This window comes from Leptosomus discolor, chromosome 1, assembly GCF_034619465.1.
Source record: "Leptosomus discolor isolate bLepDis1 chromosome 1, bLepDis1.hap2, whole genome shotgun sequence".
Taxonomy (NCBI): Eukaryota; Metazoa; Chordata; class Aves; order Leptosomiformes; family Leptosomidae; genus Leptosomus; species Leptosomus discolor.
Window position 1 is genome coordinate 17,957,603 of NC_141391.1, and position 26,872 is coordinate 17,984,474.

The window sequence follows — 26,872 nt, forward strand, 5'->3', positions numbered from 1 at the left end:
TCCCTGCCTCGGGCATTTGTTCTGCCCCTTCCAAACACCTGGGCTGTCACCTCTTCCCTTGCCCAGGCACAGGTCACTCCAGATCCACACCGCTGCAGACACTTCACCTGACTTGGTCCACCCCAAATGTTCTGTAAAAGCTAACTTCTTCACTTTTTCCATTTGACAAGGTAACGCTTTCACCCCCTGACACCAGCCTTTGACCATACTTTCTATCGCACTTCTACTATAACTCCAGCTGCTGTCTTGTGCTTTCTATTGTTGCAGCAATTCATAGTCACCATCTGCACAGAGCCCTGCTATTTTTCCTGAGGTGCATAAGATGAGACCAATTTCCACGCCACACTGCATACAGGACGTGCAGGCACACCAAAGCACTCTCTCAACCACTGGACACACACAGCTGTTTAAGCAAACACCACAGAGGTGCTGAAATGCCCCATTGACCACAGAAAGAACATGCTGCAGGTTGGGCCATAAGCTTCATGTGGGATTAATCTCATCCAATTTTAGCTGTGCAAAGGCTAAGCATCTAATCACATATGGCGCCACACGGTCATCAAGAAGCGTTGAGTGTCTCAACCACAGGCTGCAGTGCCATTTCAGAGATCCTAGGGCATCTCATCTGGCATCCACAATCTGCTCCACATCGCAGGTCTCCTCTAGATCCTGGTTCCTATCTGTCATCCCCTAGAGATGCCACAGACTCCATAGGGTGTCTCAGTTGACACCAAGGCAACTGAACCACACCCCCCCGAGAAGCACTTTAGACAGGACCTCAGCAACTTTTTTGCACAAAATATGTTGACTATCTACGTTTAGGTGCTGAACCCCACTGTGCACCTGTAATGGGTTTGCATGGCAAGGTTTTGGTAGCGGGGAGGGGTTACAGGGGTGGCTTCTGTGAGAAGCTGCTAGAAGTTTCCTCTATGTTAGATATAGCCAATGCCAGCCGGCTCCAGGACGAACCCGCCGCTGGCCAAGGCCAAGCCAATCAGCGACAGCGGTAGCACCTCTGGGATAATGAGTTTAAGAAAGGGAAAAGTTATTCCACAGCAGTAGTTGCAGTGAGAGGAGTGAGAATATGCGAGAGAGACATTTCTGCAGACACCAAGGTCAGTGAAGAAGCGGGAGGGAGGAGGTGCTCCAGGTACTGGAGCAGCAATTCCCCTGCAACCTGTGATGAAGACCATGGTGAGGCAGGCTGTCCCCCTGCAGCCCATGGGCGGTGGAGCAGATGACTGCCTACACCCTGTGGAGGGCCCCCATGCCGGAGTAGGTGGATACCTGAAGGAAGCTGTGACCCCGTGGGAAGCCTGCACCAGAGCAGTCTCCTGGCAGGACCTGTGGCCCGTGGAGAGAGAGAAGCCCATGCTGGAGCAGTCGGTTCCTGAAGGACTGCACCCCATGAAGGAGACACGCGCTGGAGCAGTTTGTGAAGCACTACAGCATGTGGGAAGGACACACGCTGGAGAAGTCATGGAGGACTGTCTCCTGTGAGAGGGACCCCACCCTGGAGCAGGGGAAGCGTGTGAGGAGTCCTCCCCCTGAGGAGGAAGGGGCAGCAGAAACAAGTGTGATGAGCTGACTGCAACTCCCATTCCCTGTCCCCCTGCACCAATCAGGGGGAGGAGGGAAAGAAACTGGGGACAAAGTTAAGCCCGGGAAAGAGGGAAGGGGTGGGGGGAAGGTGTTTTAAGATTTGGTTTATTTCTCATTACTCCTCTCTGAGTTAATTGGTAATAAATTACATTTTTCCCAAGTCGAGTCTGTTTTGCCCATGATGGTAAATGCCGAGTGATCTCCCTGTCCTTATCTCGACCCACAAGCCTGTTATATTTTTCTCTCCCCTGTCCAGCTGAGGAGGGGGAGTGGTAGAGCGGCTTTGGTGGTCACCTGGCATCCAACCAGGGTCAACTCACCACAGCACCAATGGGTGCAGAGTTCTGGAACGTCCACCTATAGACCTATAGGTTTGCTTGCTGTTTGCTTCATTACTGCACACAGGTAACAGTGGGTGGGACATAGCTCCAGGTTGTAGGCAACTAAAATTTGGTATGGAGAACTGCAGCTTCATCCAGATGGCCTCTCTCAGGTATCTACTGCCATCAGACTTCCTTATCCCACCTCGTCTCCAGCTGCTTGTTCAGCTTTAGATGTATAGATGTCTATAGATGCGCCAGTTTAGGTGTCTTAATCCATGACCTGAAAATAACTCCAGTGGTAAAGCAAAAGATAACCTGGCCCAAATGCTTTTCATAAAACATGAGCACCTCTTCACCCTTCCATGCATGAATTACTCACTGAAAAAGCAATAGTCCTGTAGTATCTGCTGAATGTTTGTTCTACTATCGCTAAATAAAATCTGGTAAGATTTTTGCTGAATTTTTTGCTTGAATAAACTACACCAGAAGCACACAAAAGCAGTCTGTGTCGTTTGATCACCAGTATCTTCAGAAAATATTGTATTTACTTCTTATGGCAAAGCTCAGCCATTAAAAAAATCATTTGGTCAGTAAAATTAATTAATGTAATTTTGAGCAATAAAGAAATTCTAGCTTAAAAAAATAAACCAAGAGCCAACTCTTATCCGCTGAGAGCTTTATTCTTTTGTTAATTCACAGACCTATGAAGGCTTGTACACAAAAAAAAAATCCCAGTATGTTTTTACTGATGTTAGAACTGCAGCCTCATTATTTTTAGTCATTTACTGTAAACATGAAGAGGAGGAGGAAAACTGCCAATGAATCTACTGAAAGCACTTAACCTTTTGGAGATTATGTCACTACTGTTGCAATAAGGATTGGCTAAGATGCTTCAATTTTTTTTAAGATATGTCAATTTTATTCAAATCTTTCTGCAGAAACATGTCCCATTTCAGGGAGAAATTCATTGAGAAGTGAAGTTCAGTTCAAACACTTTTGCTGTCTCATCCAGAAAAAAAACATTCAAGTTCTTACTGAACAGAGCAAGGGCCTGACTTTGTCTCCTCCACCTAGTGGGAATGCACCAAACAACAGGCCCTTGAGACAGAAAAATAAGAGATTATAAAAACGCATATTCAAGCTTCCCTTACTAGCAAAATTCAACATAAAATACTTGTAGCAGCCCCAGCTGCGACAGGTAGCACAGCAAGAAGAAGAGATGAACATTTGGGTTGAATGTAAGAAGCAAATCCTCCAGTGGAGGAATGAAGTCCATCAGCACGTGAAAAGTATAAGTATGCAATACAGCTTGCAGAACTAGATCCTGCAAGCAGGTGAGTGGCTTTTGCAAGGTGCTATTTGAGCGTGCCCAGCACTGAGGTGTGAGAATCACGAAGTCCTCAGCATCTTGCAGATTTAGGTCCTTAACGCAATATAAAACATATTTTCTCCACTTAGTGACCTGGCAGCTTGCTTTGACTTAGTTTTTCCCCCAAGCATCTGCTGTTAAGTTAATTAAGCATTTAAAAATAACAGTCTCTCACTTTCCAGAGACTCCACATAAATACTACTCTGTCTTCTTCTAAGGGCCAGATTTTCTGCAAGGGTAAATCAATACAGTTTCACTGATTGAGGATCTGGCCTTAAAAGTCTATCCAGTGCATTAAAACCAGTGCAGCATGACATATGCCTTGGCAGTAGAACAATTCTCCAGATTAATATTTGAGGGGAATTTGGCAGTAGGAAAAAAAAAAAAGCTCTATTTTGAAATGCTGCCATTTCTTTAATCAGTGCTGACCACCACAGTTTCTCCTCTTGTGAACTGCACAGTTATGGCCGGAGCTTCACTCTCATTCTCCTCAAGCTTTAGTGCAGCGTTATCCAAGCCAGTGCTGCTGGGCTGTGGCAAGGCGGTGGGTTCTGCCGTGCGAGTCGGAGTGGAGCAATACAAGATGAAGCCCACCATGATGATAACGAAGGACAGGATATAAAGACCTGAAAACTGGCAGAGGAAAGAGAGAGACGCATTAAGCCTTGTCTGATGTAAAAACATGTCAATGCTGCCTTGGTTTAAGAATACGAAAGCTACCCTTCCTTTTAAAAATTATTTTAATGAGAATTATCACCATGAAATCTGAAAATCAAAATTCAACAGTTCCATTCACTGACTGACTCAAGCTGCTGGCTGGTTTTCTCTGCATTGCAGCCTCAACACTGTTGGACAGAGTTTCCTTCGGTCTGCATACAAGAATCTTAACAAAGAGAACAAATGGCTGTAAATATGGTGGTACTGAAGGACAGTTGTTCACACACATGAGTACTGAAACACTGTACCCCTAAGAGAATTTTGTTTCAGCAGAGTCAAATATTTTAGGTCCTGTCAAGAGATGAATCGCTCCATCCTACTGCAAGTTACCAGAGCAGCTGGTTCTCTGCACAGCTCTCAACCATCTGCAGGGCTAGATAAACGTTATTACTGGACCAAAACTAGTTTGCTCTCTACATCCAGCAAGTCTCTGAAGAGAGAGAGACTGGGGCTCCTTTTACAAGATCAGCATTTGTCCTCTGTTAAGAGCGGTGTGAGGTAAGAGTATCCGCTGCCAAGCTGCATCAGGCATTTGATTCACTATCATTCACTTGTCTGTTAAAAGTCCAACAATTGCCAAGATTCATCTACCTTGACAGAAAAATAAATGCTTACTTCGTCACGCCAGATTCAACAATACAAAGCGTTTGAGTTACCCACAGCCAGGAACACTTTTTCAGCAGATTTATTAAGATCTTCTGTACTGCCTTTGCCAAACCACACTGATTAAACAGTTGGATGAAGGACATAGCGCATCCTACATCCCACTGTCAACATTCCTTAACCTCCTTAGCTTGAAAAATACATGCTAGTTTATCAAGCAGCAGAGCTGGATGAACTGAATGGCAGGAACTGGACAGCGGACTCTGATCCAAAACAACACTGAGGCATCTACAACTAAGGTATTGCAATTCCTAGCTGGCAGTCACTTGGCTTGGAAACCCTTGGACGGCACCATGCAAATGGAAAAAAGCAGACTGAAACACAGTGGCCTTGTGATACGTGCCCTCTCTCCTCACCTTGCTGGCTGGCTGCCTGGAGGAGCTTGGACTCAGGTGTTCACTCTGCACACGAGGAAGCACAAAGCTCTGAAGACGGAGGCAGCAGCAGCATCCATGGTCCTACCCCTGACTGACCCATTCCCATCAAATGGGTAGAGCTTGGGTCTGTATCAAGGCACTTGCAAAACTTCTCTAGAGCGCAGCTGAAGGCTGTGAATGAACATGCGCTTGCATGCGAGGACATGTGGCTGGCAGGTGAGACTGGGCAGTCACAGTAACTGCCAGAGCCCCTCTCACAGTGCGTACAAGGCAGTAGGTGTCTCTGATCCTGCTCAGAATTAATTCCTCTGTGAGTGGACACACAGTCGCCTATGCTTTTTTTTTTTTTCCCTTTCTTCCTTTTGTCTTTGGGAGGGCTAAGTGGTCTTTTCCTGTTTTGTTTTGTTTTCTCATTTCAAATATTGCAGCAACTTCATTGCTTCAGACACTGACTTCAGTTGTACCTGTGCAGCTTATATCCCCATACTCACTACTTTAAATGTTACTGGAGGACTGTAACTCCATCTAGTGTCTGTATTTGCAGTATACTCCCTTCCATAGGAGTTTATACAACAAAAGCATTCTGAGACCTTTTTTGATATCTCTTGAGGGATTACAGGTATCTATATAATGAGCTCATTAGGAACAAGCACAGCAAAGATTCATGATGGAGTAAAAGAAAAAAAAAACAGCTCACCAAAACAGGTATGCAAAATTTGTCTTTCACCTTAAACAGACATGGTTTGGGCTGAGAAGTCAACTGCATTAGCAAAACACTGTGCACAAGTCAAAACCTCACAAATTCCCAGGCCTGGTCTCTGCTGTAGCCACTGTATGTTTGTGCTGCTTCTGTTTCAGAGCAGGCTCAGATCATAGCAATTCAGAGCTCTCCGTGGCTTGCTCTGCTCCGCAGCCCAGACAAGCCTTCAGCGGCTTGCTGTGAAATGTCAGCCGGTAATGGAGAACACAGAGCGATTCCTTGCATTTTTGTTTGCAGATTCTGGTATCCAGGGTGCTTTTTAATCCAGGAAATGTCCTGCCTTGTTTCTTTTCCCCATAGGTAAAGAAACTATACGGTTAACATGGCAATAAGATTTTATACTGCTAAGTGTTATGTTAAAAGCCCTGTCAAAATCAGGTGCTCTCAGTTCTTGGTTCCTGAGCTATCTCAGATCCTCTGATTACTAACGATGCATCATTATTATTGCTCCCCTTTTTGCTACTTCATTGCTGCTAACCACAGGTGCAAGTTCCTATTTTAACAGATATCTGAAATTCTCTCATAATACAACCCCAAAGTCTGCTCTAATTCATTTTTCCTTTTTGCTACCAGAACACCCCACAGTAACTAATTACAGGACGATGTGCTCCCAGAAAAACCTCTCCTCAAAATAAGCTAAAAATCCTGACGAATAAGTTTATTATACCTCTTCCAAAGCTCTTGCTTACTTCTTCCTCTTTGCTATTATGAATATAAATTTATAATCTCTTCTTCAGTTAAAGCTATCCAGGTGCCAAAATACATGTTTGGAAGGGACTTAGAAAGGATTTTTTAAATTGTTAAAATGTAAATATGGTTTGCTTCCTACATTGATTTTTAATTGATGCTTTGTAGCTTGAAGCAAATTCTGGAACCCAAAACAAGGAGGAAAGCTGAGCTAAGAGACTCTTGAAAAGGAAAACCTAGCTGCTGTCAGACCCTACTACTACCAGACCTCCATGCTGAAAAATAAATTGGCCTTCATTTTCAGAAACAAATCTGACCTAAAAGCTGCTGGTTCTCCATAATGCTGAACAGAAAGCAACCACATGGAATAATACAAATAAGTTCTTAAGCAAAGTTCACAAGCTCCTCACTAAGCCCTTCCAGTCACCGAGCAACTGACTCAATTACTCCAATTGCCGTAACGAGCTGGGTTCCCACAAATTACTCTGGATCAAAAGTGTAGGACGGAATGAAATCTTTTTAGCACTGTCATTTAGCTTGAATAGACACTATCAACAATATTTTAGAGCACAATAAAAGTAACTGCCTTTTGGACAGCATACAGAATAATATTTATCCGCATCTTTTTCAGTTCCTTTAGTCTCTCCTGAGAGAGGTTGATTCTTATCCCAAGATGTTGGTAATAAACAGATTAAATTTCTAAAAGAAAACGTGAATTTCTGGAAATCAAGCCAAACTGCTCCTCTCTCAGACACCAATTGCCTTTCAGGACAGGGAGATTCAAACCCTCTCTTTGGACACTTGGACAGATGAACCAAATCTAACATACAGTTCTACACAGGGCTTATGGCAAGAACTCTACCATTTGAACATCTCGGGAAATTATTTACTGTCTCTTAACATTAACTCTAATGTATTCAATCAACTGTGAAATTGTTTGAAAATCACTATCTGCCTAATGGTGCAATGCTATGTAATTAACTATGACTCCTCCTGATGGACATCTGCCAATGACGAATGATACAAGCTGTAGGAATGTACAAGTGCAAATGACTGTTCAGGGGCTTTTAAGAACTTTAGGCTTTACTTATCATTTTGGAGTAAAAACGTAACTGAAATCATAGTGACAGAATGAAGGTACTTACCTTATAGAAAAAGAGGAAAAGCCCAAAGAACAGGCTGTAGAGATCCGCAGTCAGAATACCCAGATTGACTGAGGTTGCGCTGGTGACTTTAATCACTACTGGCATAAAGCTATACAGCCCGAACATACACAGGGCAAAGACTGTGAACAGCAATGCTGCAAAACAAGATGACAATTTATTCCTAAGGCATGGAATAATGATTTTAAAGAACTCAAATATTCTTCAGATGCTTCAAAACTATGCATTTTTATCTTTTAGGATAAGGTCTCCTAAAACATATGGGAATGTAAATTTAAGAAAAACATGGAAGAAATACATCTTTTCCAAGGCTTGTATATATACTTATTTCAATCTATCTTGAAAAATTTCTTATGTTATATGTGAACTGCAAAACCTGAGCTCAAAGATTTTTATGTTCAATCCTGAAAAGCTTGTCTCTTTGCTGAGCTGCAAAGTTTGCATAAAACAAATTCGTGACAATATGAATGTTGCTTAATATCCAGAGAAAGAAAATTTAAACCCCAGCATTTAAAGTCTAAACAATCATCATTTTCCAGTGTTCTGTAAAAATGCACATGATTTTGTCATACACATACCAATTTTCCAGTTCCATTGAATTCTCATTATCTCCCTATGTTCCACAATGGCTCTAGAGTTAGAGAAAAGATATAATACAGTAAAAAAGAAAAAATCATATTCAAATAGAGAATTTAATTATCAAAATATATAAGAAACATTTTGATTTATAATCCCTTAATTTTTCATTTGAAATTTTACTGAATGACACTAACTCCACCATCTAACAAGCATGAAAAAAGACTTGAGTATTACAATGCCTTAAAGTCAAGAGCACTTTTATCTAATTCTTATGCTTTCTTCCCAGGCTTTTTCATCCTTCAGAGATTCAGTTTTATTTGATACACCATTTGAGGAAATTATTAGCTATAATGATGAGAAATTAGGAACATAAAATTCCTTAGATAGGCCTAAGTGCATGTGGTCTGTTACTCTAATGTGGTTATTTTTAAGACTATACATGGCTTCACTTTAAACTGAAGTTTAGTATGGAAGACATCCTGCTAACGATTATCTCCTAAACTTTTCCATAGAGAAAATCTATTAAGAAATACATTCCTGTGAACAGTCCTCAGCATACTGAGTGTCCTCATGAACATCAACAAAATCTAAAATACAGCCAAGTATCATGTGTGTTCAATTGCAGGACTTCAGCTTTAGAAATACTGTAATAAAAGTAGTGCAAATAAAAAGGATATAAAACGGATGCTGATCAGCAATAAAAACAAAGTTCAAGAAAGAATTCCCATAAGGCCAAATGCAGACGTAACAGAATTAATTTAATAACAACAATATAATTTCATGGTAGACAAACAATCATCTGTAGAATATTCTTAATTAGTTTTAAAATAAATATTAGATCCTTACAGCTGTAGACCGCTGATAATAGTCCCAAACAAGCCCACCATTCCTAGAAACTCCACTCTGCTCAGATTTTTCACAATGTATTCCTCACTCACATTAGAAATGGCATACAAAGAAGCACCAAGAAGCACTAAGACATCTCCAATCACCACGTCACTACCTGTACAGAAATATTAATCCACAATAAGGGTAATGCTGCAAAAACTTTTAACTTTCCTTAAAAACACAAGCAAGTTTATCTCTAACATCTCTTATCTTCCTAGGGCCTTCCAGGGTAAGGGGAAAGGAAACTTCTTTTATGTGTGCAGACGAGGGCCTTGGCATCTGAGCATGGACTCTGCTACCTGCTTTCCTAACCCTGCACAGTCTGCAAGGAGCTAAACCCAGCATTTAAATCTCATCCTGACCAAGCCACTGCTGCAGTCTGGTCCAATTCTGCTTCTGCTGACCTTAGGCACTGTAGGGAATTGAGAAAATTCCCAGTTAGAGATGCTTTCCACCTTCCTCAATATTGCCCCTGCTTTTGCAGTTAAGGCCTGATTCAAGTCTTGCTAAAACCAGTCTATTGATTTCACAGCAGGACCTGGACTCAGCTTCAGGTTTATGACAGGTCTTAAGTGGGCACTGCAGACGGGTGGTATCATGTGTCCTGCTGTGATTTATTTATACTGTGCAAATGGGACCCCCACACATACAATCACTCATCAAGTAAATGCCATTACGCATCAGCTAAATAGCAAGAGCATCACTGTTGTTTAAATCCTTGAATTGATTTAAAATTTCCTTCCCTGAGCCAGCTGGCAATCACTAATAAACTATGTCTGAAATATGAGGGTAAGCAGTAGTAAGGACACCCAAGTCAGTAAATGAAGTCTTAAAGTCTCAGGGAAAGGAGATTTTTCTTCCTCAGGATTGAGATACTTGTACCACATAGCATTAAAGCTAAACCTCAGTTTGTCTTGATGTCTTACCTACAGTAAGTTACACCAAACAGGCTTATCTCTGTGCTGCCTGATGAAGGCAATGACCTGAAATTTACCTTGCCTCATACCCTCTGGCTCAGACAATTCTAAATTCTTCTTCAAAAATAAGAGTGCTACAACATGGGTTGATTTACGCATCTGTCAGAGAAGATGAGACCAACCTGCCCTCATCTGCGCCTGGATGGATCCTGGTCCCCAGAGCCCAGTCTCCCTCCCAGAGGTCCAGGAATCCCAGTATCCTGCCCACATCTCCTCTTGCTCTCCTGTAGTAAGCCCCTGCCTTCCAGGCTGTGACCTGTGGGCCTTGCGGATACATGGACCGTTTCTGCTCGGTCTACCAAAGATAACTCAGATGTCAGCTGCTGTTGAGGAACTTTTTATTTGATATTTGTGCTCATAGAAAACTGCAAATCAGAGAAGTCTGGCTGCCAGTGGGTTGATACAGTGTAAACAAGACATGGTTTGCAGCGAGAGGCAGCATCTTTTGTTAGACCATCTTATGTGGTTAGTAAAAGAGAAAAAGCTTTCAAGAATGAGGCCTTTCATCAAGTCTGATGAACAGCAGCAAAATTTAACCTTAACAGAACTGTTTCTCTTTTAAGGTGGAAGAAATAATCCAAACCTACAAGCAAAGAAATTCCACAGCTCCTGTAAAATTAGCATCTCCTCAGCCACTATCTTCTTGGACAAGAAATACAAATAGCAGCGTGTCTTCTCCTCTTCTCTTTTGAAATAAAACTATATCCACTCCCCCTGCATTTGCTCCTCTTTCTCCTTTACAAGTTAGCCCACCATGGGAACCGTGTCTCCGCTCCCCGCCCACCATGATAAAGGGCTCCTTACCTTCGCTGTCCTGCCTCCCTGCCAAAATGTCTGCACCCACCATTGTTCCTACACCCAGCAAACAGACGGCAACAGCAAGAAAATGGATCAGCCTGTATCTTGCACGGAGAATGAACCACGACAAAGCCATCAGCACAGGAATCCCAAAACAGTCCAGCAGCTGTGTGTACAGAGAAATGGTTTGAATTAGAAACCCACCCCAAATCTGGACTGCGCTATCCTGAAAGCAAGTGCACAGGATCTTACTTTCCATTGCTATCAGACATTAATGAAAGCCACAAAGCAACCCCAGCGGATTTGTTCAAAAGATGGGTCAGACGCACATTTTACCATTAAAAGCATTTTGCAAGTGAAGGAGGAGCTGGGGCAGGGGTCCACTCCCTCCTGATAGGACAGCACTGATCTAGAAACTCTTCTAATGATGGATCTAATCAATCTTTGCAGCTTCACAAATGAATGCTAGGATGTAGCTCTGAAACCACGTTGCTCCCTATGACACCAATAAAGGAGGTGGTTTACCAACATTTCCTTTTCTCCCCAGCAGGTTTTGCTTAGCTCTTCTTTTCACTCCTCCTCAAATCTGCAATTAGAATGTAGGGCTCCATGTACACAAAGTAAAAATCTGGAACTATTGAAGGATACAAGTAATTTGATTTTACATTGAAGTGACTAGGACAAGAATCTGACCCTGCAGTTTTGGTTTTGATTTTTTTTTCCCCCCAACTGGATCCTACTGAAAAAAAAAACAAAAAAAATGGTACAGGTGCTGGAAGCCTTGTGTAAAACTGGTAGAAGGAAGATAGGAAGGGAAGAACAGCTTTCCTAAGGTCACCTTCTCAATCTTCCAACTTCCCACAAAAGCACGTACAAGCCACCAATGCGTTTTCATTGCTTTGTTAGAGCTGACTCTCAATTAGTCAGAAGCAGGTAACCCCTCTAATTCACCCACGCCCCAGCAGCAGAGACACACAAGACAGCTGGAGCTTCAAAGCACTTCAGATGTGTTTGCAGACATCGCCCCGAGCAGACTGAACAGCTATGGCTCAAGGATGTCTGCCCTCCAGGACAAGCAGTGGCATTGACTTCTCTTTTCTTTCTTTATTATCCCCCCTCGGTACACTCCTGAAATCCTACATATCTTTGCCTTGCTGTTAGACCCACCCATCTTCTACTCATTCTCCTTTATTACAGAAAATATCACAAGTTAGCTGTGTACTTAATACAGAAAAATACGCTGCAGCGCACAATGGGCATAATGTTGTAGAATAACCAAGTAATACCAAAAAACATTGAGCTAATCATGATTGGCTTAATATTTAATTTAACAAAATAAGACTTTGATTCAGAATTCATCAGGAGGGAAAAAAAGGTGCATTTTCTGACCTGACTCAGAAGAGTGCCATGAAACTATACAAGGGAATAGTCTACAGCAGAACATACAGTCAGCCTTCCAAAGTCGGCTCACAAATTACTCTCAAATGTCAGCCCTTAAAACTTGGCCTCTTGAAGTGCCTTCAAAGCATCAGGTCCAGGTCAATGGAACTGGGGCATAATCACTACAATCAGGACAAGAGCCCTTAGTCCTTAATGTTCATTGACAACCGCTGCCTGCCTAAGTGCACCACTGCAGTCACCTTCCGTGCTGGCTTCTGTTAGTTCAGCCATCATCCCCACAGGTTTTAACTGAACCTGCAAGACTTTCATGATACATCTGGTTTTACTTGTTCATAACCACACATATTAAAGTCTTACAAGCATAGCATTGAGGGGAGTTATTACAGATTAAACCCTAACAGTGCCTCTAATCCTTCCATTTGTCTTCGCTCCTCAGATTGCCCCCATCTTGTCGAGTCTGTAAAGCGCAAAAGCACTTGCCTAAGCTGCATTATGAGTCACTACAACCACACAAGTCCTAATATGTGATACCACGTTACTTCAATACAACTTTGCTCTACCAAAAAATACCTTGCTGTGAGTTTCTATCTAGTCACGGGCCTTTTTCTCTATCTTACCTATAGTATAGGCTCAAGAAAAACCTTCTAACATTTCCTCCAAATTTGACTGTTTTGACTAGCGTCAAACAACAAGAAAGATTATAAAGCAAAATTTCCCACCCTCCCGTAGTATACATCTCTTCTACCAATAAATAAGCTTTCACTTCCCCATTACATTGAGATGTTATTAAGCAGCTTTTCAACTCAACTCCGAGTAGCTTTTCAACCCAAACAGAAAGAGTGGGAGAAAAACCCTTTAAAAAAAATTCTTAATTAGGATGTAAGGGAGTAGCACATAATGAGCCAGAAGCTCTTTCAGCAACACCAGATTGGGAATTGCTGCATCCAGGCCAGTAACATACTGTAGAGCTACAGCATCCTGGTTAGAGGACTTGCAGCCAGGACACAGAGGCACCAAATGATGAAGAACACAGCCTGGTAATCTGTTCCAGGGGACAATTACAGTCAGAAGAAATCTGATTTCCAATACTGGATCTTGCCTTCCTTTCATCTACTACATTGCAGAGCTCTTTGGCAGAAAATGCTCTCTTCTGCACAGGATCAAGATCAAAGAGGTGCAAAGCAGATGTAATATCACAATGAATTGTGTCAATGGAACCATTTAAAAGAATAAACTTTATTTATTCAGGTTTTATGACATTTACAGCAGTACTGTGGCACTGATTACTATTGCCGGTAGAGCCTCAGCGAATTATTCAATTCTAGCTTGTATTTTTACAAGGGAAAAAACAGACAACCTGGTGATTTGATTTACAAATGTTTTGACTGAAGCCAAGCTTTGGCCACAATGTTTATAGGAGGTTTTAAAGGTAGAGCAAGTAAATTATTAAAAGATGTTTTAATACAAGGTTAATAAATTATCATAGACTGTTAGAGGTCATTGGTTTGCTTATAATTGCCAGCTCCAGACAGCTTTGTGAGCAAGAAAGCTTAACAGCTCATCCTGCTCCTTCCCCGCAAGGCTCCCTTAGGGCAACCTCCAGCTGAGCCCCAGGGACTCATCCTGCATTTTCTCCTGTTGAGGTTAACACTCTTCCATCAGCTCATATTCTGTCAATAGCTGCCTATAAAATGCCTCCACTCAAATTACCTACACAGCAAATGCTAATTGCTGTATAACATGCATAACATGTTATAACATGAAACCACAGCTACGCTGCTTGTTTTTCTATGAAATACATGGTCAAACAGCAGCACATTCAAGTTCTGCCACAAGACAGAAGGACACCGACAGCAAGAATTCTCCCTGGCACCGCCTCAGCCATAGCTGAACAAAGAGTTCAGCTGTGGACCAAAGTATTTTTATTTACAGAGAAACGAGAGCTGCCATCCCAATGTTATCTCCTTAAAAATCTCCCAACCCCTTCCATGCAATGCTGGTATTTGGTAACTAAAGGAAAATCACTTCTGCTTTTGTGTGCATGTCTGAGAAAATACATGGAAGTTCCTTGCTGAGCTGAGAAAACTTATCTTTGAAGGCAAGTTTCACAGGGCTGAGCTGAAGCTCCAGCCAGCCAGCATTTTAACAGTGATTACCCAGTATTCAGGAAGGTGCCATATACTCCTGTGTTGCTTTTATGGTCCCTGGGCATCGACTCACAGACAGGCCATCAGGCTGGGTACTCTGAACCACAGGTTCTGATGTAGCTGCAGAACTGCTTGCTACTGACAGAGAGCAAATGCTTAGCACTAGAACAAATCACATGCTTTTTTTTTTGTCCTGCACCTCATTTCTGACAGTGAGAAAACCAGTGACTTCAGAGAATGTGCAAGAAAACTTACGGCAACAGGCAGTTACAACAAATTCACAATTACTGAACTGACACAAAGCAGCATCAGCCCAAAGGTTACCACATGGGAAAATAGTTCAGCAAATGTTTGAGTTTGGCAGTGGGACAGGACAGCCTTCTCTATCTCTTCTTTCTTAATTTCCATGAAAGAAATCATGGGAATAGCTTTACTACTTCTGAGAACTTGGATCAAAGTCCTGGCTTTTTCAGCTGTAAAGTATATGATCAAACAGTGTCTCAATTATCAGATTAACTTGAGACTGAAACATGTCACTCAAAGCTTTGATCTCTTACGCATTATTTGTAAGGAAATTAAAGGCCTAATGAGTCATAACACATAAGAATTAAGTGGAAATGTGGCAGCAATAATCCAACAGACACATGTTACTGGTCTTTAGCAGTGCAAAGAAAAGTTACTGCAGTTCTCTAAAGGGAGCCCAGACCACAAGAGTTTATTGCTTTACGGGTGATTCTTTTAAATATTAACCCTCGTTACCGTGACTCTGTAAAACACTGACACCTAAACACTCCTTTCCAACAACCAATTCTGTATGGTACGTTGGTTATTTATTCAGGTAAGTGGGGCCATGACCCCAGCCACAGATCCACCATCGGTAACAGCAGGCACAGGCTGGCACGGCACCACACTCCCTCCCCTTGTTCCAGCCACAGCTGTGGAGCCACACCGTGAGCTAACCTGGGTCTGCCTGACACAGCTCGCCAATATGCCAGCAGAAGGCAGGATTTACTCTGACTTTGCTCAGTGCCCTGAGCCAGTCTGCTCAAGGGATTTGGCCATGCAAGCTCAGGAGCATGCACCTGGAAGCAGGAGGAAGGCACTAACTCTTCCAGCAGCTTACGTCTGTGCAGGTCAACAAAGAAACCCCTGCCTTAGCCCTCCTGCTTGTAGAGCTATTTCAGAACACAAGATCTATCCTAGTGCAGCGACACAGGACCAAGCACTGGCATGGCAGAGACTGTCTACTGTCACTTCAGGAGCCTGGCACGCTGACTTCCCTTCCGTCTCCTCCAGAGAGGGGCCTGAAGTGAAGTGCCACATCCAAAAGCCATAGGGCTGGTCCCTCACCACATGGTCAGAAACACCAGCTATCAGTATGTCCTCACACATGGGGTTACATCTCACAACATCTCCCACAGCTTCCAGGACTAGGCAAGAGATCTACCTTGCTTTCATCAGCAAGAACCTGTGCTGAGCATTATCTGGTCATAAATCTTTATTTTGTGTCAGGAGAAAAACCTGAGTGGCTGTCAGCAAACTCTCAGAAGTGCTTTCTATCAAAATAATTAGAGTTCAAGTCTAGAGCTGGCACTGGGTAATACCAGCCAATTTTCTCTGCTTCCTGGAAATGTTATTCATGATGCAGGATGCTCTTCCCTCTACTGCAAAGAGAAAATAAGATATTGGAAAGTTTTTTCAGGCTTAAATGGCTTCCACATCTGTCCTATGAATCTCATTTCAGAAACTTGTCCAAAACTGTAATAAAAGCAACAGTTCAAAAAGAGAGATCAGTCCTTACCTGCACACTTGTGAGGGTTGTGTATTGGTAGGCTTTTACAATCATGTAATTTGCTTCAACATCAGCCAGTCCCAAAAAAATATACTTCCACCATCTCTGTTTCAAAATTTGCCAAAGACTGTCACTGCCTGTTTAGAAGAAAGCAGCAATCAATGTATGGGTTTTTTTCAACCAAATGTTGCACAGGAATCTTGCTTTTTAGAATTATAAATAATACTGAGATGTTCAATTTTGGTTACGCCTGCTTAAGAAAGATACAGTAACAGCAAAATGAAGCCTGGGAGAAGACAATGCAAATGGTGACAAACACAGAAATTCTTCCACACAAGGAAAAAAAAAAACACATGACGTTTAAAGAGTAAATGAATAAGAATAGGAGGAATATTAAATAGCATCTGGTAAAGCAGCTTGTTACAACAAAACCTATCTTCCCTAATATAACACAGGACTTGAAACCAAAGAGCACATAATTTTAAATAGATATGAAGTCAAATTAAATGCATGTTTAACCTGTGAAATTCATTTCCATGTGTTATTACACAAGAGGAACTTTACAAAAGGAGGATGAGTATCAAGTTCTTCAGTTTCAAAATATGAAAGGAAAATGTAGAAGAGAAAAAAAAATTATGAACCAGAATCTCCCATCCCATATTTCACATACCAGTCCTAAATGCCAGCATTGTTGTATAAACTAGAAGAAGCAAAGAATAGTTGATAAAACTTTGAAACATTGGAGTATTCACTTGGTATTGTTCTGCTAAGTACTGGCTTGTAACAGCAGTCCCACAGATAAACAAGGAGAGCATCTGGCCCAGAAGTATTGTTTTCAAAATATGCCTGTAAATATAAAAGACAACACAGTAAGCTTAGAAATAAAAAACAAAAAACCAAAAAACCCACATTTGCTAGTTGTACAGGGGAAACATCAGTTTTTAGACTGATGCCTTATTCTTTTTGTACTTGCTACCAATGCTGTTCTGATTTACCCAGTAAGCAGGGTTTTGTCTACACAGAAGACCTAGTCTAACCTCATGACAGCCATGTAAGAAGTGAGGCCAGTTCAAACCACCAGTGACAGAGATTGCAACAATTTGCAATGATCTTGCAGCAGCTCACCTGGGCAGGCTCAAACCAATGGTAGGGTCTGTTCTCATCAAGAGAGGTTTTGATACACACGGCCTGAGTTAAGTCCTTCGTCCTCCACTGAATCCCACTCTGACTTTGGTCTGAGAAATCTACAACATTTGAAAGTGAGCTTCAAAAGATCATCTGGTCCAAGCTTTCATGGGAAAGGGAGCCTAGATGACATTATCTAGCACCCTGTCCAGTCACATCTCAAAAACCTCCAGTGATGGGGACTCCACCACATCCCTGGGGAAGTTATTCCAGTGAATGATTGTCCTCACTGTAAAAAAATTCTTTCTTATAATACAAATTGTTGTGATTAATAGTTACTGTGGATTTTTTTCTGCTATACTCCATCATGTCGTGCTGTAATTGAAGATGGAGTTAAGAACACATTTTGGCCAAAGATCATGTTAGCATTTACAACTCCTTTTAAGTCCAACCCACAGCTAGGAGGGGAAAAAAAAAAATGCTCACGGTCTCTTAGTAGCAGTTCTTCACCTAATATAAAGTGAACTATTCCAGATGCTCTCAAACAGGAATACACATAGATCACTGTGTATCTTTTTTTTGTCCTCCCAGTGGAGCTATGCAGATTTGTACCATCCCAGTCTCTGCCTGCATACTCCCAATATACAGTAAGAGGGGCCCAGCACTGTGCTGTTTGTACAGGTCTGCAAAGTTCACATCTAACTTGTTTACTCTGAAGGCTACTGATGAGAATTTAACTGTCTGCACAACTGATTCATTTGTTCCTACTCAAAGCAATCGAGCAAGGGAAGAAAGCATCCCATTAGGATTCTGCACCTACCCTGTGCCCACATCTCTCCCCAGTGATTTCTGGCAGGGCACCCATGTGCCAGGCACACCACCTGACAGTAACACCGGTTGTCTTCCCAAGGTAGGCGACTTGAACATAGCAAATACCAGCTCACCCAGCTATGCTGTGCCACCCAGCTGTGAAGCAACAAGAAGGGTGTGTTCGGGGTGCTAAAGCCAACTACGACCATACAGTCAATCCCTCCTTTTGGAAGGGAGGCATCTTCTTTGCATGGATTCTTAGTTCTGCTGCATGAATCTCATTTTCGATTCAGCCTGACACCAAAGCTCTTCTGACTTTAAAAATGCTGCTAGGCACATTTTTCTCTCCAGGTCCATTTGGATGAGACAGCAAATCTCTGCAAAGTCCACCTGTGCTGCATTTCCAAGAGAGCTGAACCCCACGTTTTACTACTGCTTGCCTTGCCAATCCCATCAACTGTGTACATCCATGTTATAAGTATTCATATATGATGTGACAATCTTGTAAGGTCCTATCCAGCCTTGTGTGAATAACTTTCTGGTGCATGAAAGAACAAACATTCTCATTTCTAGCATTTTGAATGTTGAAGCAAGCAACAGAGACCATGTTTCACCTAGAAGTTTATCATGGCTACTTTGTAGCACAGCATTCAGTGCTATAAAATACATTTTATAATATATATATGTATTTGTATGCAAAAAAAAAAAAAACACAAAACAAACACCTTTGAAGCTAACTCACTTCTGTTACATTGAATTTCTTTTTATTCTGGCCAAAGACCTGATTGAGCTATCTGGAGAAAAATCAGCAGTGATCATGACACATTCCGGCTAATTATTCTGACTGATGCAGAAATGGCGTTTTACATTCACCTAAAGAATTAATTAAATCAGGTGCCATTAAGAAGAATATAACACAGGTTAGCTAAAATTTCAGGGTTGAGACTACATCTTCTTTCAAGCAGGCACAGACATCTGTTCCAGCTCACCCTTTGCCAACCCTGTGAACTCCAGCTCCTCTGCAGGAGATGAGACAACAGAATACCCATTGAAATTTCAAGGAAGAAATAATGTGGTGAACAACACACAAAAAATGTTATTTCAGACATTTAAAAAATACATATATACTTTTTATTATTCAAATAAAGAGTCTCTTGCTCCAAACTAGCAGAAAATATTTCTTCTTTACCCTCAGTGGAGGGAGCATAGAGCAAGCCTTTAGCAATTTATTGGACTAAACTCACCCTGTGCTTGGACTAGCTGGGACAAGGGTGTGGAGGTGGTGATCAAACCCAAGCAGAGGTGTGACTGAGAAAAACCACCACAATTTTACTGGAGCAAAGCTGTGAAGCCCGCATAGTCCACAAAGTTAATTGCGCTCATCAATACGTTACCAGGCAAGGTTAAAGCTGCCTTGGCCGGCAGAAGCCCTGCTCTCCCGGATGCAAACTCCCCTTCACCATCTCCTCGGTGGTGTCACAGAGACAGGCAGAAGCATAGGCAATACTACCCCGCCAGCACCTGGTTTGTTTAATATGGACTTCTGTGGGGCAAGGTCTTAAAACATTTTCCTCCAGGATAGGATATGCAAGGGGCAGCTCTGCTTCTCCTGAACTATGGCACCCTTTCCACAGCAGAGGCCAGGACAATACGTGCGCAGTGTTTCGGCAAACTGACCGTGTTCCAGCAAGAGGGTAAAAGGAGGAAAATCTGCCACCATTCAAATTTGCTAATGATTGATCAGCTCCAACCACCACTTATTAAAAACAAGAAATACCCCGTTGCCTTCTTGCAGAGGAGTAACTCCACTAAGCTGATCCTCAGCTTTTCTAATAACTAAGTTTCTCCAGTTTAAAGTATCTGGGGAATTATCTCCTTGTGGCTTTGCATATGGGAAGAGACAGAGGTCCAGAATCTACAGAACTGTTTGCAGAGTGGTTACTGCACCAGCAATTACTGCTGTATGGTTAATGTATGTCTCAGCAGTCCTACAGCTTTTACTTCTACAGTACAAAGGCATCTGACCAGGCAAGCAGGTTTCATCCCCTGCCTCATCTCCTTCTTTATTTTTCTCTATTTCCATTCAAGGATTTTTTTCTTCCCTGAACACATTCAGAATGATAAATTCAAGAGATACATAAAGACACTGTTCAATGACAGTGAAAGGCTGCCCTCAAAAAACGTCCTCTGTGAATTCCAAAACACTACATTTCTGGCAACTTTCACAGCCACGTGTAAAATAGCAGTCTTGGCCTGATCGCCCCACGCCATCAATACCAAGTGCAAGCCTCAGCTGGAAGCAGCCACAGTTTCCCCTCACACCATTTGTCAAGGTGTCAAAAGTAATTTCTTCAGATTGTGACAGTGACACCATGTTCCCAGCACGATGCACTGGGCTCAAGGCAGCAAGACAGCGGTTTGAACAGAGTAAGACAACCCTCATTAAATGTGGGCTCAGGAGCCTTACTTCAGCGTCCACTAAATTCCCATAGCAAATGAAAAAAAGCATTTGACCCTGTGTAAAATTTGAGAGCAAACTTTAAAGCCTATTTGTTTCATTTTGCAAGAGAATTTCTTATAAGAAAAATGCTTCAAAGACATGAGTTTCCACTCATTCTGGTATTGACATGAGTATCGATGACTGATTTCCTTATTAATAATTTATCATAATTTTTTGAAATATATTAATTATTAACTTTTCCATGCCAGAACCTGATCCTCTCTGCTCTTTTTTTTAAATGCATTGGTAAGGACTAAATCACTTTGGACTCCCAGACGACGCAAGGTAAGTGGCCTGAATTGGCCTTTTAGTTTTATAGTTTGGGGTTTTGTTGTTATTTTTTACTGCTTGGTAGTTAGCTACTAAGTAATCACACCTCTTCTCCCTTCAGCCCCCATATCTTATGTAGCTGTATCTACGGCTAAGAGCAAAACTAGGAGTTATTTGGGGATTTTTTAGAACATGAAAGTTCGCCACAAATTGGTCTAAAGCTAACGCTGAACAACATGCACCTCTTGACATCGTGAGCACATCAGGCTGGCTTTCTTTGCCTCTGTGCGAAATGCAGAAGAAAAATAACCAAAGATAGTAAAATACAATCAGAGACTATATCTGAGGAAGTTAAAGACAATCTAATAAGCCCACAGTTATCAATTTTATTGGCTATTAATTTAATAAACCCTATAATCTTAATGTGATTTTTTTCCTGAAAATAAATACAGCTTTTTAAAAATCAAATTTATTTATGCCATCAGTTAAACACTAACAGGCAAAGGCTGGCAACACTCTTCATACAGACAGTTTACTTGCACTTCAGGTTTAACTACTGAGCCCTTCCTGAATGGGGGAGAGGGCCATTTTGTTTGAATAATCTCACACTTTCATGTGAGTAGTTGAAGGAAAAGACAGGTTCAGACTGAAGCCATATTCCAACATGATTAGCAGATAGCTCAGGACAGAAAAAAAAAACCACATTTTTAAGAACTAACATTTTCAGAAATCAGTGTTTCAATGAGTGTTCTGCTTTGAAACTAGGGTCAGTTTAATTAGTAAAAGGTTAGAAACAAAAAAAGACTTGTTTCAAGAAGCAGAAAGCATACTTTCTACTGCTTTTACTCAAACAAAAAAAAAAAATCTACTTTATTACATACAAGTATTAAACTTCCCCATGACTCAGAAAGGCCTCTAACAAAACTGAAGTGGCTGCACCACCAGCTATCTGGGAAAAGAAAAAAAAAAATCACAGTATCTCAGACAACACTTTGCAAAAGGCAGTGAGAGCTAGTTATTTTCTTTCAAGCACCATGACAGACAGGAGGAATTAAAAGAGAAAAACTTACAACCAGAAGAGAAAGGCAGGCTTTGCCCTCTGGACAGGGCTTTGCCTGGCCAGCACGCACCTCCATGCAGCCCAGTCGCCACACTCCAGCTTATAAACGTGAGGCTGGCAGGAGAGCCCACAACTCCTCTTTGCCAGCCAAGGATAGCTGATGTGATAGTTATTAGAGACCAAACCTAGAGCCCCAGAAAAGCCTTTTAAATAGGGATTTTTTTTTTTTTTTTTTCCAGATGGAAACTGAAGCTGTAAATGAATGGTAACTCTTGCAGGCTGGAAGTCAGTAGCTCTCTGCTGTCACAAAAGGCAGCACTCTGCATTTACCAGCTTCGGGATGCGTGCGATGCCTGCACAACTCAGCAGACGTTTTTCCTCAAGTTCGCCATGCTTGACCAGTGCTCTCATTTTAAGTGATATACTTAAACGGGTCTCTGTCCTGAGCTGCTGCAAGGAAGGAGGGAAAGGGAAGATGGGACTTTCTGGACTCCACACCTCATCTCAGCTATTCTGCTCTATTACTGCCTCTGCCCCCCATGACCTGTTCTTCACGACAATGTTGATAAGAGCACAGAACAGATAAAAGTAAAGAAAAATAGGAAATAGGAAAAAGTACAGGGGAAAAAAAAAAAAAAAGAGGAAAACAGAAAAACAAATCAAGCGGATGAGTGCATACATGAGATTACACTCTTGGTTTAACAAAACCAAACACCTCACTCCCTAAACCTACACTTCTCTTCACTGAAGCGACTCTTCACGCCCTCACACAGCAGCAGTTAGGGGCTGCAGCCCCGGGCTCCGCACGCTCTCCTCACGCACCCCTCCTCCGGCCCAAGCCACAGCTCCCCCGGCCGCCGCTCTCGCCTCTGCCAGGGCGACGGCCTCACCCGCGGGCCGCAAGGACCAAAGCTCTGCTCGGCCTCACGCCCCGCTCCCCGCGGGAACCCCGGCACCCCGCCGGCTCCGGGCCGGGCACCACACGGCTTCTCCCGGCGGCCACCGCATCCTCACCGCGTTACCGGCCACCGCGCCGAAGCCCGAACGAACGACTGCTTCCCTCCCCCTGCCCTCCCTCGGCCCGGTGGGAGCGCTCCCGGCGCGGGGCACGGCGCCCCGGCGGCAGGCGGGCAGGGAGGCCGGCGCTGCCCGGCTCCACGTGGAGGCCGGCCCGACGAGGGGGGGGGTTGGTGGTAGCGGGGAGCCGCGGCCGGGGGCTCACCAGGTGCAGAGCTTGGCCCCGAGCAGCTCCAGCAGCCGGCGCGGAGGGGCGGCGGCGGCGGCAGCAGCAGCCCCGGGCGGCCTCTCGTCCCCAGGCGCAGAGCCGGACGGCGGCGCCCCGGCAGCAGCCGCCTCCATCCCGCGGCCCTCCGCCCGCCGAGAGGGAAGGAAGGAGGGCGGGCGGGAAGGCGGGAGGGCGCTGCGGAGGCGGCGGGCGGCGCCCCGCGGCGCGGCAGGGAGGGAGGAGCAGCAGCAGCGAGACGGCGGGCGGGAGCGGGCTGGCGGCGGCCGAGCCGAGCTTTGTGCCCGCCGAGGGGCCGCCCCCGGGAGGGGCATGGCGCGGCCCGGGGCGGGCGCAGGTGGGAGCGGAGCATCGAAGTGCCGCTCCAGAAGCTCCAGCGCCAGTGGATGTTCCTGCTCGCCAGCTCGGGCAACCTGCGGGGCTTCCCGGTAGCAGCCCCAGCCTGGTGCCCCGGTGCGGGTCCCTGCGAGGCCGCTCTGGCCCCAGCCCCGCCGCAGGCTTCGGCCCCCAGGACCTGCGGAGGCCTGAGTGCAGCTGGCTTCGTGTGCAGGCACTTCAGGTCTCATCTTTCTTCCAGTTACGTGAGTCAAAGTTACTCTAAACCCTTAAATTTTAGCTTCTCCCAGCTTTGTGGGCAGCCTTGAGCTCCCCTGTTTCTAAGGCTTTGACTCCTGCCTTTTTGCTGGTGACTCCCATGCCCAAGGATTTGTCTCGTCCTGTGTGTCTTCACCCACATCTCAGCCAAGCTCACCTGGTGGCATTTTGCATACCCTGGTGGGCTTTTTAGTGACCCTCCCTTTTGATGATGCTCTGTATGTGTCACAGGTGATGGAATTAAACCCCAGAGGTGCATCCAAGAAGAGCAATCTTCTGCTCTTGTTGGTGCAAATATTTGTCACAGTCCTGGCTATGCCGGCATCCTTTCTGCCACAAGACACTGCTCTCTACCCTCACCTGTTCCCTGCAGAGCATCATGGTTTGATCTTTCTCCCCCCAACACAACAACGTTTTTATCACATGTTTTTCTCCATTGCAGTTCTCTCGTTCAAGCTGTGTTTATCTCCCTTTGCAATTACTCAAATTCATCCTCATAGGATTTGATTTAGGAGCATAAAAGAGGCATTACTCTGCCATTTTCAGGTCATCTTTACAACTTCATGTGCCTGACAGTCCCTTTTCAGCAGAAAGGTGAATTTTAGTCTCCCATTTCCCAAGGGCCAGGCCCTAACTACTAAGCTATTGCCTACGTGGGAGAGGCTTGGTCCCAAATCCCCTCTTTGATTCTGTGATCATGTAATATTAAAGCTGTAGGTCAATATGAGAGAAAAACTGTATAATTACATGTCTTAAAAGAGCAGTCACAAATATACTTCTGTATTTATAATATACATACTCGTTTCTATATCATATTGAGTTTTTGTATATTTTTCCTTCACTTGTATAACAGAGTAGTTTACGGATTTTGTAAATTTTGAATTCCAATAAAAATCCTGCTGTGTCTTCCACAAGAAATCAGTGTGTCAAGATTAGTTTTGGTGTTGCAATAATTATAAGTCAGGTCACAATTCCCCGTAACCTAAAATAATAAGTTTTAAAAAAGCAGAACTATCAGACCCTGCATATTTCATCACATCTGATCTCCACAACTATAGTATATGATCTTCACCTTTAATTTTATTCATCCTATATCTGCAATCTGCTGCTGATTCTCCAATGATGGAGAATCACGTCTTTGGTGCTTGTTGTCCCCATTTAAGCTAAGCTCTTGGAATTCCTTGCTACAGGCAGGCTGCAGCAGCCTCACGCCAGAAACCCACTGCCAGGCTGGGGCTTTACACCAGAGCTAAAAACCAACAGCAAAAACAATTTTTAGAAGTGCCCTTTGTTACACTTTGGGGACTAAGTTTACTTCAGGGTATGATAAACTTTGCTATCTCAGGAAATTTTTATGGCTTGTGGACAGCATGTCCATGAAGGCAGAGATATCCGAGACGCCTAAACATGACTTTGTGTTCAGCTGCTCCGGCTCCAGGATCCTGCTTGTACTACGGTTCAGGGTTCACCTCACGTGTGACCGTGGCCGCGTGTTTCTGGATTTTTGTCAGCCCCTTGGCTTGCCTTGTGCCACAGCGAGCGATACAGCTGCCTGGAGTATGCGCTGGGCAGTCTGCCTGGCTCCAGAGACACCCTCCATTCAGCCCAGAATGGGTATTATCGCTCCCCTGTACTGTCCCACCGGTGGAAGCCTGGGACTGTGTGCATCTACTGCTGCGCACCCACTTATAGATGCAGCAAATCTGTTCCTGGTGCTCTCCAAAAGTAACTAGCTCCACTGTAACGTGGTTTACTGTGTCTTTTCCAGGGTGAGTGAAATCCCTGGGAATGGCTGCAGTTTATCTGCATGTAGAATGTATTTAGATGCTTAATGGGCCTCTAGCCTAGTAGCCATATACCTCTTTTTTTACTTGGAAAAACTGTTGACGAAGAACTGTTAGCAATACCTTCACAGAATTCTTTAAACATTAATTATTCCTGTTCAAAATTTCTATCCCAAATATCAAGCTGTTTTGAAATGTGATTGAAAGGAACTAAGGATCTACGTATTTCTTATAGTTGGTTATCTTCTAGAATGGTCGAAGGATAACCCAAAAGTAACAGCATGGCCTCTTTTGCTGCTTTTTTAAAAAAAAAATACTTTTGAGCTAAGAACAATTAAAATAATTAGCACAGCCATAACAAATGAGACACAGACATAACTCTCATATCCTCATCTGCTTTCAACTCCTCTTTGTTAAACAATTTTGTTTCAGTGTGTCCTATCAGGCTGTTCCTCATGCTAAGAAAATCGTAAGTTTGAATAGGTGATAAAAGTAGATAACAATGATAACAAGTAAAGACATGGAACATAATTTTTAAGTTGACAGCATCTGCTTTAAGTTTCAGAGAACTTAAAGCACAATGCCATTGTACCCCTAGACACTTTACTGTATATTACTATACCAAAGTTATATTTTCTGCTTTTACTTTATCAACAAAATGAAAGGCAAAAATATCACACAAATTGAACTTAAAATCTGAAACCGCAGAAGTGATTCCTTGTGAAACAGTGAGCAAGCATAATTTTCTTATTTGGAAGTATTTAAGCCACTAGAGGTCCTTCACGGTTAGGTTATGATTTCCTCCACAGTGGGTTTTTTTTGTCTTCTATTTCTTTATCCATGCTACATAGAATTACTGTCTCAAAGAAATTTATTTCGTTTAATGTAATACATTATTAGAATAACAGAGTGATTTTTCTTTGACTAACTTTTTTCTGGGAAAATATCAATATAAGGATTTTTCAGACAGAATTTCTTTAATAAAAGCTCCTGTTTTATTGTGAAATAAAATGTAACTTAGTTTTTAATCCAAACTGCCCATTTTCACATTTCCAATTTTTCATCATCTTAAACTACCTCTCCAACATAACCACTTTTCTCTTAGAAAAATAAAGGAAGGAAGCAAAAGCCAAACTAATGAGCAAAATTAGGATAAACAACTGGAACAATAAAACAATATGTAAGGTAGTTTTCTTCTGCTGTTTCATTATTTTCTTCTTATTTTTCCTAGTTAGAAGCCAGT

At 43.0% G+C, this 26,872-nt stretch overlaps 1 protein-coding gene across 1 annotated transcript; it reads right to left on the minus strand.

Annotated features, from left to right (window-relative positions):
• Window positions 1–3,708: 3,708 nt before the first annotated feature.
• Window positions 3,709–23,367, minus strand: SLC35F2 (solute carrier family 35 member F2). Its single transcript, XM_086481783.1, has 8 exons — window positions 23,231–23,367; window positions 16,914–17,089; window positions 16,253–16,380; window positions 10,910–11,069; window positions 9,087–9,243; window positions 8,240–8,292; window positions 7,644–7,798; window positions 3,709–3,927 (listed from the first exon to the last, which is right to left on the minus strand). The coding sequence occupies exons 1-8, from the start codon at window positions 23,365–23,367 to the stop codon at window positions 3,709–3,711; spliced, it is 1,185 nt and encodes a 394-aa protein (XP_086337909.1).
• Window positions 23,368–26,872: the final 3,505 nt, after the last annotated feature.

Excerpts from the sequence above, each read along its gene's own strand:
- SLC35F2 (XM_086481783.1), bottom strand. The coding sequence starts at position 23,367 with ATGGAGGCGGCTGCTGCCGGGGCGCCGCCGTCCGGCTCTGCGCCTGGG. Across the intron at positions 8,293-9,086 it reads ATTATCAGCGGTCTACAGCT|AGCCATTGTGGAACATAGGG; the intron begins GTAAGGATCTAA and ends CTCTAACTCTAG. Across the intron at positions 3,928-7,643 it reads TTTTCCTCTTTTTCTATAAG|TTTTCAGGTCTTTATATCCT; the intron begins GTAAGTACCTTC and ends TTCCTCTGCCAG.